The sequence below is a fragment of the Phyllostomus hastatus genome, unplaced genomic scaffold (assembly GCF_019186645.2).
Source record: "Phyllostomus hastatus isolate PE091 unplaced genomic scaffold, TTU_PhHast_1.1 phas_contig_57, whole genome shotgun sequence".
NCBI classification, from domain to species: Eukaryota; Metazoa; Chordata; class Mammalia; order Chiroptera; family Phyllostomidae; genus Phyllostomus; species Phyllostomus hastatus.
This window is the reverse complement of record NW_025333912.1, coordinates 564,004-578,675: the sequence shown is the minus strand read 5'-3', so window position 1 is coordinate 578,675 and position 14,672 is coordinate 564,004. Positions and strand designations below refer to the sequence as shown.

The 14,672-nt window shown below is 43.2% G+C and overlaps 1 protein-coding gene across 1 annotated transcript in view; it reads left to right on the top strand.

The window, feature by feature from the left end:
- Positions 1-14,672, top strand: part of RFTN2 (raftlin family member 2) — a 62,911-nt gene that overhangs the window by 22,359 nt on the left and 25,880 nt on the right. The window contains exons 4-7 of the mRNA XM_045847679.1: positions 963-1,236; positions 3,058-3,261; positions 9,849-9,970; positions 11,146-11,249. Coding sequence (XP_045703635.1) covers positions 963-1,236; positions 3,058-3,261; positions 9,849-9,970; positions 11,146-11,249 — 704 coding nt within the window. The remainder of the gene's footprint in view (positions 1-962; positions 1,237-3,057; positions 3,262-9,848; positions 9,971-11,145; positions 11,250-14,672) is intronic.

Below are 14,672 nucleotides of genomic sequence, written 5' to 3'. Positions count from 1 at the left end.
TATTTGAAATGTTAAAGGGACTTATTTAAGAAAAAGATCAAAACCATAAACATTAATGTGGCAATAAATTCACAATTATCAGCAATTGAACCTAAAAAACAAACAGCAAACAAGCAGAACAAAAACAAAATCATAGATATGGAGATCATTTGGATGGTTACCAGTTGGGAGGAGGAAGGGGGATAATAGGGGAAAAGGTGCATAAATTAAGAAGTACACACAGGTAGTTACAGAATAGGTAGGGCAATGTTAAGAACAGTATAGGAAAGGGAGTAGCCAAAGAACTTACATGCATGACCCATAGACGTGAACTAAGGGGAAGTATCGCCACAGGGAATGGGGGGTACTGAGTTGAGGAGGGTAAAGGGGGATAAATTAGGACAACTGTAATAGCATAATCAATAAAATATATTTTTTAAAAGATGTGTTTAGGGGAGAGGGAAGTATAAGGGGGATAAATGGTAATGGAAAAATACAATGAAAACACACAACAATAAATAAATAAATACACACATACATACGCACATACCTAAAATGCCCACAGAAATGTTAATGCAAGAGAAAAATGTATTTGGTAATGTTATTTTTGAGGATTTCTTGGAATAGTTTTAATTTTTCCTCAACTAGAGAGACCATTTGTTAACAGGTCTGCAAAAAGCATACTATAGAATTAGAATTATTAGTTCTTCCCAAATAGTAACCTTTTAAAGAAAAATATGATTTCTGTTTTCATAATTTCTAAAGTGTATGAGTTCTGTTTGAAGACAGCACGTTAGTAGTGTGGCATGGTCTTAGGAGTAGCGCTCTACTATAGGTGTTAATCTGTTTATGAATGGGTCTTTAGTTACCAGTAAATTTACTTCTTCTAATGGATTTGCTTAATAAGCCTAAATGTTAATTGATAAAGTAATCTGTTCAAATGAAGCTTACATTTTGTTCTACCATCACTTTTTAAACCTCAGATTAATGTAGCTGCTAAGAAAGGAATGAGATTTGTTGGGTTCATATCCCAGCATTACCCACCGTTCTGCAATGGAAACAACCCTGGCGGAGACGCAGAATCAACACCACACGTGAGATGCACCTCAGATGAAAGCTGGAAGAGCTGGACCGAGGGAACACTCAGTGGGCAATCATCGGAAAGCGGAATTGAGGAAGAATTTCATCATGAAAGTGGACAGTGTCAAGTGGAACGAGATGGCAGCCCCAGTTCCTCTAAATCAAAAAAGGGAGAAGGTAATAGACAAGATGAATAGAAACAGAACATATATAAGGTTAAATTTAGCAAATTACATTTTTTAGAAATATGAGGCAAAGTAAATTTCTAAAGGTTCTGATGACAAAGTAAACTAATATAAACTTGTCTTGATTTTTTAAAATCGTTATAGCCAGACGTAAGGTCGGCTAGTTTTTCCAACAGTTATCTCCGGTGTGGCCCACATAAGGAAGCTGTGTGGGAAATTGCCTTCCATTTGGTCATCCACCGCCTCCCTGTGAAGTGGAGGCTGGGCACACGTATCCAAAAAGCGATTCGAGAAAGACAGCTGTTCTGATTTATGTTTGTCCTTGTAAACAGTGTGTGAGAATTTAAGTTTTGGCCTTTCCCATTTCATGGATGGTTTTCACCCTCGAAGTTAATTGGCTTTCTTTGATTGTCAACTAGAATACGAAAATGGCACATCATGGTGAAACAATTAATGTAACAATAGAGCCTGTATCCTAAAATATCTTTAAACAATAGTTTTATTGTTCTCAGCCACTAGCAAGTCTTTTGAAGAAAACTGCATATTTTACTCATGTTTTTGGACTGTGCAAAGTTTTCTGATACCTTAACAAGCATGTTTTAAAAAGCCCTGTTAGAGAAAATCTAAGAGTATGTATAACTTAGAGGTAAGAATATACTTAACTTCTAGAATGAGAATAAGACTCCGTCAACTTCTCTATAGAAAGGGGGCTGTTGTGAGATGTAGACAAAAGATGTGTACAAAAGCACTTGGCCCACTGCCTGGCACAGAACAAACTCTGTATTAAGTTAGCTGCTATTAACTGACCCTTCTTCTATCAGTGGTAGTGCTGCAGTGCACAGACTGGGGCATCAACTCTCCCAGTTGTGGCTGAGCTGTTCTTAACATCCTGTGCATGACAAAAACCTCGGTCAGCACAATCTCCTTAAAAGAACCAGGACCGAGTCCCAACTCATCATCTCCCCCATCTTCAACACCGTCACCCTGCCCCTTTTCTCACCAGCTCCCTCACTAAGGCCACCCCCCGCCCCGATTTTCCTGCAGTGTAAAAAGTGTAGGAATGTACACTTTTTAGGAGTGTAGGAGTGTGAACAAAGGTTGGAGCTATGGTCAGAGAACTAGTCTCTATCTTCTACCCGCTGCTGCCTTTACACTGCCGGTCCCCACCCTGACCTTCATTAGATCAGGTGTCTATTTCCAGTTCTTTACGTTCTAAAACCAATAGACTACCTACTTAATTTAAGTATCAATTTTTAGCTTCCACTTTCTAAATAGTTTGTTTTTAAGTCATATACTTCTCAATAACTTCTCTGTGGCAGTGGTTCTTAGAACTACTGAGAGGTATGGGGGGAGCCGACACGCAAAAGACCTCTGATGAGATTCGTGAGACTCAACTCAGAAATATGCACGTAACACACGTACCCAAACACTTTTGTCTGTAATGAAAGTAATGTGAGCTTGCTAACACACAAAACATGTGTATAATGTATAGGTATATGAATCTGTATTAAAAGAATAAATGCTTGCATGAGAGTGATAAATACCGAATTCATTAAAGTGACTAGTTCTGGAGAATAGGATAAGGGAAGATTACAGAGTGAGCCTCAGCTGCATCCATGTCAACTCCTTGAAAAAAGTCTGACGCAAACATGGCCCAATATTAATACTTGATAAAGCTGAGTGGTGATTTCATTTTTCTCTATGTTTCTTTAGATGCTTGAAATAGCTCGTGATTATAAGAAAGATTTTAAGAATCTTTTCAATAAAATTATAGTTTTTCCCTTTTTTCTTCCTTCTGAATGCCTATCCTCAGATAACAAGCTGTATATAGCCTTCAATGTTTTTGACGATGAATCAACCTGCTGGACCTATCAGGAGGGCATCCTGTCAGTGAAAGTAACAAGAAAAGGATCTGTCATTAGTACACTTGACGCCGATTGGTTGGAGTTAACTACATTTTATTACAAGCAAGGCTTGTCTTTAATTGATTCTTTTCTATGCTGGGAAACATCTAAAGGTAAGCTTTAAATTAAGATACATCGATATCTAAAAAATTGACCTTGTGTTAGAGTTGGTGGACATGTTTTTGCCTCTCAAGTTCTGTGGCTAAAGGGACAGACATCATTCCTCAGGGAATAGTTCCAGTTCTTAAACAGCTACGTAGTTTTAACTTAAAAGCTTAACCATCCTGTGTGGTATAATTCTAACATAATGTTTGTTGTCAGATTGTAATTGTCAGGACCCGACAGACCATTGTGTGATTGACTAGCAGGAGTTTCCGAACATGGTCACTACCACAGCCCAATCAGGAGGCTTACAACAGTAGTGGATAATTACTATGCAAATTTATTACACTATCCCAGTGTTGGACACTACCTACCTGACTCTTACTGTACTTTGGCTAGAAAAATAACTCTTGGTTCAGAAAATGATGCTGATCTCATATTTATTTCTGCCTTCCCCTATCTCTCATCTGTCTTTAACCTTCCTCTCTTAGTTGCAGTGGAATCTGTAACCATTCATCCATACCACAAAACCAAAAAACAAACAAAACTTTGCAAAAATGGCTTTCTAGAGAAAGTGTTTTTAAAAAAGAGATTAGTGCTAACAAAAAGAAAAGAAAAATAGGCAGTAAGGAAACTGCAAACATGGAAGGATGGACATTATGAAAACCAGAATAAGGAGGCCCTAACCCACTGGGGTTAGAGCAATGAATGGAAGAGTGAGATGAGGTCTCCATATACTTTATTATCGTTGAATCAGTCTAGTGACAACTTCACTAATACAGTGAAAGACTTTGGATGAATATTTTAAATTATCAAGAGTCATGTTCCAGTAGATCCTTTTAACTAGCAACCAAGAGCAAGGATCGAGCTCACTGAAACCCCCAGAAGTACAGCACCTTGCATAATGCTTGGCACATAGCAGGTGCTCGATAAATATTTTTCAGGGTTTTTTTTTATCATTGCAAACTTCTCCCACGGGCTTTCAGATCAGCCAGACCACGGTTTAAATCCTGTGCTCTCTACTTACTAGCTGTGTGATCTGAAGAAGTTAGCTGAGCTCACTGAGCCCCAGTTTCCTCAAAAGAGGGATAAAATTACTGAGGCTTTAACTCACAGAAGCAGAGACCAAAGGGATGGTTACCAGAAGGCAGGGGCGGGGCGGGGGGTTAAAGAAGTGAAGGGGAACATAGTCAACAATATTGTGCTCAGTTCACATGGTGACAGATGGTCACTAGAAGTAGTGGGGTGATCACATTGTAAGGGATAAAAATGTCAAATCACTATGTTGTACACCCCAAACTAATGTAACTGATATATGATTGTATACCAACTGTACTTCAACAAATAAATTAAAGTTTAAAAATACTCCTACTTTACTGTTGTGAGAATCTAATAAGAGGATGTGTGTGCAAAGTGACTCCCACGGCACCTCACCCGCCAGCAGAGCTCGTTTTCTGAGGCTGGTTTTCTCTCCTGATGCTAACTCTGTGCAATTCCAGTACTTTCAGAACGGGTCTCCTCCTCGGAGGTCGGTTCATGCTTCACATTTCTCTCCCTTCGTCCCTCCCTCCTTCCTCATCTCCCCCCATCTCTCTCTCCTCCTTCCCTCCAGAGAGTCAAAGTTGGAGCCATTTCAAATTTTGGTTTGTGACTAACTGCTGAAGGAAAAAAAACAAAAAATACTCCTTTCACAATCTCTTTCAGGCCTTTGCCTGTGGAAAACAAAATTAGCCACAGCAGTTGCCAGTTAGAGGCTCTGTAGGGCTTTTGTTCTTAAAGCCTCAGAAGCTATTTAGAGAGCCCAGGGGGAGAACCTCCGCCAGCAGCTCTGGAAGGCCTCACCAGACAGACATCTGACGTGGCAGACCCCGCCAAGTCCCTGACAGCCACCTCGGTCTGGGTCCGGAGACCGGGTGTGTCACTCAGGACTTCCCTGGGAGTACACAGGGAAGCTGCAGAGGGGAAATTGTGACCAAGGCCTCTGTCACTGTGAGAAGCGAGTCAAGAGGAAGTAGGGCTGACCTGGTCGCTTTGTTCTGGGATAGCCGATGGCTGACTTCTAAAGCACATGGGGACAATGCACATTTTGTTTTGTCTTGCTTCCGTCCTCTCCCAAAATACTGTCAGAAGTCAGCGCGCCACAAGGAATACAAGTGCAAAACCAGACATGGCTCAGAAATTTAAATATATTATTCCACACATCTCGTTTTATAGAACGCCTTCCTCCAGAAAGAGAGAAGGAAAAAAAAAAGTTTTCAAACATATTCTCCTTGGGCAGGTCATGGTGGAAAAGTTGTAAGGTCTGTGAAATTCCTCTTTAGTGCCCTTTCTTAACCTCCCTCAAAGCCTTTTCCACTTGGAAAAGTGCCACAGAAATGCGCCTGTGACCCTTTTGTAGCCTGAGGGTTCTCACTGCCATGGCCTCCGGTACCTGACCTTCTGCAGCATTGCTAGGCCTTTTGCAACCAGTCCTCCACTGGATGCAATGCACACTTACCTGGGGCTGGCACGGGGACAAAGCCTTGACCCTGCCAGAACATACGGAGATTCAGTGGGCACCTGACATGGGGTGAGACGGGCAGCTTTGCCCACTTCTGCAAAACACACATACCCACCTCACCAGCCTACAAATGCCCCCATCATCCTCGGAGCAGAGTCTCTTCCCACCTTTCATACATACCCATATCTTAAGAATATATTTTAATTCTTTGTGAACTCTTTCCAGACTTCACTTGATATGTAGTCCAATTCCTTGACCCCTATAAAATGCTTGTGTGGAACTGGCAGGGAGATCTGTCAGAGTGAGCAGTGGGGTAGAGGAATGACATTTGAATAGGTATTTATTCACTTCATATATATGTATAGGCCAGGACCCGGGTTTCCAATGATGAGCAAAATGGATATCTTCCCTGCTCTCAAGGAGCTAGCCATACAGCATCAGGCAGTAGCAGGTATCACAACATGTATTTAACTTCAAAATTGAGAAAAGCATTGTGATGGAACCCAACAGGATATTGTAATGAGAGTAACAGGGAAGAACCCACGAAGAGGGGTGGTCAGGAGGTCTCGTCTGATGGGGTAACAATCCCACTGAGACTGGAAGGCTGAAAAGGAGCCAGCCAGGGAGCCACAGGTAGACAGCTCTCCACAGAGGAATCACCCCCAAATGTACGAGAACTCGAGGACAGGAAAGGGGAACTGGGAAGAGGGCTCTGTCCCTGGAGAGAGAATGGCTCCAGATGTGGCAGGAGAGGTGAGCAGCAGCCCCTCCGTGCAGAGCCTTATAATAGAAGTAACGCAACAAGGTTTAACATGGATTTGTACTTACTGTGCACCAGCATTGTCATAAGCACTCTACATTTATTAACTCCTTTAATCCCCACAGCAACGTTATGAGGTAGGTTGAATATTTCCCTTTTACAGATGAGGAAAGTAAGGCACCAAGCTATTAAATAAGTGCCTCTGTTCACCAACTCAAGAGTGGGGGTGGGGGGAGGGGGCACCTGGGTAAGTGGGTGCTCTTAAGCAATTTGCTGTCCTGTCAGGACTTTTATTCTGAGTAGTCATTCATTAAAAGTGTAGAGAAGCAGTTAGGATCTGCATTTTTAAAAGCCCCTCGTTGGCCTCCTTTTGGGAGGTGGACCACAGAAGGCGAGAGTGGAAGTGGAGAGGCTGTTACGAGGCTGTTGCAATGGCCCACGCAGAGAAGATGGCGGAGACGGAGAGAAGTAGGTTGGCATTTGTTCTGGAGACAGATGGGCATGAAGGAAATTCAGAAAGAGAGGTCCCATCCGTGCTTGCCCTCCATTTCTCTGAGACGGTCCTGGGCCCACCTCTGGGCAGTTTAATGCCAAAAATGACACATGGGCCAAAACTACTAAAATGGAGTATTACCCTTTTTCACATTTATAGGAGTGCCAATATTGTATCTAGCCAGAGTGACTATGCAAGAGCTCGTGCCCAGACACGTAAACTCTTCCCTGGGAACCCTTTAAGCTTGTGTTCTCAAACCAGGGTCCAAGCACCCTCAGGGTACACACGCAGCCTTGTGCCAGGGAGAACACAAGTCACAGGGTAAACTTCCTCTTAGAGTGTCACTATTACTTTAAGAGGGCAGAGGGGGGAACATTACTTCTTTACACAATATGAATATATTTGAAAAGAATACAAAGTGTGCATGGATTTTTGAGATACAGCATTAGACCTTACAGAAACTTTCTGCCTGCCACAAACCACTGCACACTGGACCTGGAGACCACCCTTCCTCAGCACAAGTGTCCTTTCCTTTGCTATGGTGGTATGTGACTTTTAAAAAATTGTTTTGGAGAAACAGTAGGTAAATGCTTTGTGACTTTTTCATATGATGCACACATGGAAAATGGCAATATTGTAGGCACACGGTATAAGTGGATAAAGCTGCTCTAGGCAGGAGGGGGCGCCTGCGTCTTATCACACCTGTATCTGTTTCTCAGCACACTAATGGGCCAAGGCACACTGGGTGGGAAGTTCTGGAATAGGTAGCATTAAAGGTGACACCACTGGGGCACAATTATTAAGTAATTATTCAGGTTTATTGCCTCACCCCATTACCTAGAAGTTTCAACACAACAAACTCTCAAATAGTCACTCCCCACGAGACCTTCCTGGCCACCTCCCTAGCTGCAGTTCTGTTAGTGCTGTCTCCTGGGAAGTGTGAGTCTGCTACGGCTCTGGCTCTGGGGACCAGCATGAGCTCTAAGCCAGCCAGCCCGGGGCCTGGGGGCCCTAAAGTGAGAAGGGTGGACTTTGGTTTTTAACTTAAATGTAACATACGTGTAAACAGTGCATAAATCTTATGTGTCCAGCTGTTCAAGGTACAGAACATTCCTCGTACGTCAATTATATCCCAATAAAGCTGAGAAAAGCATGTCTATTATATCTCCATAAACCTGGGGAAGAAAGAAATGCAAAAACAAAAAAGGCACAGAACATTTCCAACATCCCAGAAAGGCCTCCTCATGACCCTCCCCAGTCAATACCCTCCCTCCCGGAGAGGAGCATTGTTCAGACTTCCATCACCATAGGTCAACTTTGCCTGTTCTTGAACTTTACGTAGGTTGAAGCATAAAGTATGTAATCTGTTATGTCCTTATATATGGCTTCTTTTGCTTAACATAGTATCTCTGAAATGCATTAATGTTGCTTCAGAGCAGTGAGTTTTTCCTTTTTATTCTCATTATTGCATTGTATAAGTCTACCACACTTTTATTTTAAACTAGAAGTCAAGAAGTACTAGAAAACCCCAATACTGAGAGCAAGAAAACAGATGCTGAGACATAAAACCTATGGGTCTCACATTATACTGTACAATCCCAAAGTAAATAAATTATAAATAACCATATTGTTATCAAAATATATAATTATTTTTTAAATTCATATGCCCTCATTCTAAAAGAGGACTTGGGACATATTTGCATCTATTTTTAAAGATGATACAGTGATACCCTGCACTTACAATCAGAAAGAGATTTCGTTCTTCCGGTCACCTGATGTGACAGTCAAGTACATTTAAAGGAAATGGAGTGTGTACTGTAATTAGAAGACCATCTCCCACTAGTAAATTAAACTTCATCGGTTCTTGGAAACCACTCTGAACAATGTAAATTCTTCATGATATTCTGTCTGAACCATAAATGATGTGAAAATAATAATATAATGACTTTCTCTTAAGGTTTGTAGCCTGTTCATAAAAATTAAAACTAAATATTATATTAAAATTATGTTTGTCTTTTTTATGTTTAGGGTTAGTAGTGTATTTGAAAACTTTGTAGGCCTTTGTTGTCTGGATAACTGTCAACTAGGGAAACTTTGATGTGATATTTCGCTGTATAAAAACCAAAATATTTAACCACATGTGACCATGGGAAAATTGTCTCCTCTTGCAAAACTGGAGACAAAAGAACTTCCATAGAATCAGTTCAGTTTTGGCCAGATGGTTGTTGTCAGCTATTCAAGAAAATGTCAAGAGGCCCTCCCTTAAAACTTCCTTCCCAGCAGGAATTCTTTTGACAATGACTTCTGTTTAGAATCTTCCTGTCACCATTCTTTTTTTTTAAGAATCACTGAAGTAAAGAATTGTTCTGTGTTTATACTTTTTGAAGTAATCTTACCTCACATTAGTTATAATATCACACCGGTAAATTTCAAGGATTAACATTGTTGATGTTGTTTCTCTTAATGGTGTGAGTAACATCCATACAACAAATAGATCGGAAACCAAAATCCGAGGGGACGCTATTTCCAGACGCTTTTGAGGCTTAGAAAATCTACTTGCCTCTCACTGTATGATGTTATTTTATCATGTTTTTGTTATTGTCGTGTTCATGTTTACAGTTCGGTTTTAATTCAGTGAAGTATAAAGCTGTCTTGACCTTTGGAAGAATGAATAAATAAACCTTCAGAGAGGAGGAGGAGGATGTTATTGATTGAGCCATAACAAGTGTTTATTAACGTGTATGTTTCCCTGCGTGCTTCCTACCAGGGTTACTTAAGGGTTTAGATGATCTTAAGAAACACTCAGCATTTACAACTCTCCTCAATTGTATCCTTTCCCTCAAAGGGGACCATTTGCCTAAATCTTTGGAAGGGTTCTTTATCTATGAAGAAGAAGGTTCTGGAGTTCCAGGTTCCAGTAGAAAAGGAAATGATGCCATCGTAGTGGAACAATGGACTGTTATCGAGGTAAACTGCAGCTTTCTGACAATTTTGCTTTACTTTCGTATGTAGTTTTACATGTTAAAGTTCTTCCTGCCTAACACAGCAAAGTCTCCTTCTGATGCGTTTGGGCCGCGTTCGGAGTCTCCTCACAGATGCGTGAACAGACTTCTCTCAGACCTGTGAGCACTGCGTCACCCACTGGTGTGAGATAGCAAAGCAATGACCTATTTGAAACAGCAGTGTATCCCCAAGACTGGCGTTCTGACCTAAACAAAGGCCTCTGGCTCTGTTCCCTTCACACAATGCCATGAAAACTGGCTGAAAGTGAAAACACTCAGTCAATAACTAGTACTTTATCTCCAAGCAACCAATGTGATTGCCTTTTTACCTTGGGAACTGTCAAAGGCAAAGATATCCAGAAGGTGTTCTCTGTGTCAGCGGATGTGTACACACAGCATCGTCCTCCCTAATGGGAGAGGGCATTGCTGCTGACTGTGCTCAGAGATCAGAGGTCAGCACGTGAGGTGTGCAGACTGACTTCAGGCACACCGTGGTGTGTGTGCGGCCTGGCTGACAGGCTCTTCCATGGACACTTTTGCCTTTCTGGTCTTACAAAGGTTAGAGACATGGCCCATTTTTTCAAAGAAACTAGAAATCCCATTGAGAGGCATACACAGGATTTGAAGGAAGAGGTAAAGCTCCAAGTCAAAATCAAGTCCAGCTCTAAGCTCAAAAAAAAAAATCAACAGCAGTTCTAAGCGCCTCTCACCTTTCACTCCCCAGTCCGCACTCTGCACTCCTGTCCTCAGTTCCCAGCCACTAGACGGGTGTTTTGAAAGTGTGGCCTGTGACTGCTTAGATCCGAGTCACCTAGGGAGCTTATTTAAAATGCAGGTGCCACCCCCATTAGCGTTTGATGCCAGAACAAGACCAAGGCAACAAGACCCAAGGAGAGCCCAAACTTTGGAGAACGAACGGGAACGTCTCTACTCTGATCCCCAGTGTTTCTAACTTGGTTCAAGGGTTAGGAGGCAGCAGGTAGCAGAAAACGCAGCCCAGGAAAGCTGCACCCCAGTGAAATTGCACTTAATGGAGGGTAAACTCCCCTCTTCAGAACACCCTCCGCCCTTTATTGTAATCGCCTGTGTAGCTGGCTGTCTTTGACATCAGACTGGGAGCTCTTCTGCTTGTTCCCGCAGGGCTGTGAAATCAGGACGGATTACGGGCCCCTGCTGCATACGCTGGCGGAGTTTGGGTGGCTGCTGACCAACGTGCTGCCTACCCCTGTCCTGAGACATGACAGGTAGTGCCAAAGTGTCCTCACACACTCTCTTTTCATTCTAAAATACAGTTCCTTTTTCAGGTAATTCAATTTAAGTGCCTATCTAATGCCTACAAAAAGCATTTCACTGAACTTTCTAATCTGATTTCATGGGTCTTGGAGATGAGCGAATCTAATCCCCTTGCGTTATCTATGTACCAGCTATTCCGGCTCCTTCCCAAGGGCAGGCAGGCTCGCCAGGCAGAGCCACAGCAGGGACACAGGAGGCTGCCTCCCGACTCAGGACTGCTTCTGCAAGGACTCAAGATGCTGGTTTTCCCCGAGAGTGAAAATCGAGTCCATATAAATCTGCTAACAGAGAAACACAGCCCTCTCTGCAGGGTCCATGGTCTTGCTCTTCTGCTCTGCACGGGCAAAGCCGCCCTGGCCCAGCACTCAGCCAGGGCTCGGCTGCTGGGGCCCTAGTGAGGCCAGGACGGGGCAGGCAGCACTTCTGCTGGCGTCCATCCCTGGGGCAGGGGCTCGTTAGCTGTTTCCTCTGAAACAAATGCCTGTGTCAGAACTAAGATATCAACACTTCACTAATACCAACTTTTCCTTTTCTCCTTTTACTAACTGTCCCCATTTCCTTTCCTGAGAAGGAAAAAAATTAAGTCGTACTTTTTTCTGAGAGCGATACCAATTAAATCTGTAGAGAGCACTCTCCCATCCCTTGGACTCAGAGATGTCCCCTCTGCCCTATTTGGCATCCAGAAAAGGACTGACTGCAGGTCTATCTGTCTGGGTTAGGGACTACCTGCAGAGGACAGCACAGGCCCACACAGGCTTCCCTTCTGGCAGAGTCAATAGTGGTTTAACATCCTGAGTAATTCTCACGTGTAGCTGAGGAAGACAACTCCTCCTTCCTCAGTCTCGTCCACCTTTTCTGGTTTTTCAAGCTTAGTGACTTACCAGTATCCCAAAGTACCCGCAAACTTTAACACACATTTGATTGAGAACCTGACTGGTGTGTTTCAGTTGGTTGGGTGTCGTCCCACAAAACCAAAGGTTGCCAGTGTGATTACTGGCCAGGGCACATGTCTGGCTTGTGGGTGTGGTACCTGGTTGGGGCTCCTACAAGAGGCGACCGATTGGTGTTTCTCTCTCACATCAATATTTCTCCCCCTCTCTTTCTCCCTCTCTTCCCCTCTCTCTAAAAATAAATAAAATCTTTAAAAAAAACCATTTGGTTGACATGGCTTTATAATAAAGCCATGCCATCTTCAGGTGGAGAGAGGGATACAGGTGGGCACAGAGTTTATGTGTCCAGACTTTAAAAGGATTAGAAGTAAGCAAAGCAATTCATCTGCTTTTCTTCTCAGACTTATTAGTAACTTTTCAAACTGTGAGTGACAACTCCCTGAAGCATTATTTATTTCCCATCTTTTTAAAATCCGTGGCATACCTAACCAGATCAAAGTACAGCGGTAATTTTCAAGATTTTGTCTTCAGATCAAGCAACGTGAATCCCCTGGGGAGCCCACCCCAGGGGGACAGTGGGGAGCTTTGAGGGTGGAACCCATGAATCTGCATCTCACAAGCTCCTGAAGCTTATTAACACTCTGAACAACTTGGGCATGTGGCCATCTCGCCTTTTTGGCAGTTCTCCCAGGTGCATAATGTAGGGCAGGGGTGTCAAACTCATTTTCCCCGGGGGCCACATTGACCTCGTGGTTCCCTTCAGAGGGCCGAATGTAATATCAACTCCTTAACAGTTAAGGAGTAGTTACATTTACACAGTCCTAAAATTATTTCTGCCCTTTGAAGGCAACCATGAGGCCAATGTGGCCCCCAGTGAAAATGAGTTTGACACCCCGGATGTAGGGTGTCATTTAGCCCATTATAGTTAATCCTTCCTAAAAGTGCTCTGAGTTCTGAGCCTTCCGTGTTCCTTTTCCTCGATGAAAAGCGTATTTATCATTCCTCCCTTGCATTCACTCAGGGCTTCGGCTCCCAGGAGTCTAAGTATTTCCCGGAGTGACATGAATGACTGGCTGGCCACTAGATTAAACAAAGCCCAGTGGGCTGGATGCTAAGCCGTGAACACTGGCTAGAACTTTGTTCAGCATCTCCTGCTTCTGGGGTTGGTAATGAGGACGGGACTGAGACCAAAGGTGGGAAAGGAGAGGTCTCAAGGATGTGAAGGGGAGAGGGGCCTGGAGTCACACTCATCTGGTCCTGCATGACAAACTGCATAAAGTTACAGGCTGTCCCCAGGCTGAGGGGGATGAGGGGCCCACTTGAATGAGGAGTAGCCACCGAGGGGTCACTGTGGGGTCACAGTGGGCCTTCCAGGCCCTTCCCATGGAAAATTGTCTTCATTGGTAATTAAAATAGCAAAGGGGCTAGTGCTGGGCTGCTCGTTAAACTACTGATCATGACAGCAAAATATTGAACACAATACAAATGTCTGTCAGTAGAAACTGGTGGAATAAATTATGGACTATCTATACAATAGAATAATATGAAGCTGATTTGAAAATGAGAATGTAGATCTATAGATATATTGTCATAGAAGTGTCTGTTTATAATTGTTGAGTTTTAAAAAAGGTTTCAGGTCAATTTCTTAGTAAAATACAAAATGTTTTAAAGTTTATACATTTTGAATGTATCTAGCAAAACTCTGAAAGGCTGCATAGAAATTCTAGTGACTTCCGGCCAAGATGGAGGGTAGGTAGATAACACTGTGCCTCTTCGCACAACCAAAAGGACAACAAATTTAAAAACAAAAAACAACCAGAACTCACAGATAATCGAACTGTATGGAAGTCTGACAACCAAGGAGTTAAAGAAGAAACATTCATACAGACCAGTAGGATGGTCAGAGACAGGCAGCCAGGTGGAGAGGACACACAGCAAGGCAGCGGCTGGCGGACCCATCGAGGTGGCGGCTGGCAGAGTGTGTGGTACCACATTTGCGGGCAGATAAACCAGGAGGAACAACTCGGGAGTGAGACTGACGGCGCAACCCAGCATTCCAGCACAGGGAAATAAAGCCGCAAACCTCTGATTGAAAACACCTGTGGGGCTTGTGGCAGCGGGAGAAACTCAGACTCACAGGGGAGTTCACTGGAGAGACCCATAGGGCCCTAGAACGTACACAAGCCCACCTACCCAGGAATCAGCGCCTAAAGGGCCCAATGTGATTGTGGGTAGTGGGGGAAATTACTAAAAACCGGCAGAGAGTGGAGCAAGCGGCATTGTTCCCTCTCTGACCCCTCCCCCACATGCAGCATCACAACGCAGCAAAGTGGGTTGTTCCACCCTGGCGAACACCTAAGACTCCACCCCTTACTACGTAACAGGATCGCCATGACCAAAAAAAAGTCCCAAATGAAAGAATAGATCAAAGCTTCAAAAAAAATACAACTAAGCAATGAAAAATACAACTTGGCAATGAAAAGA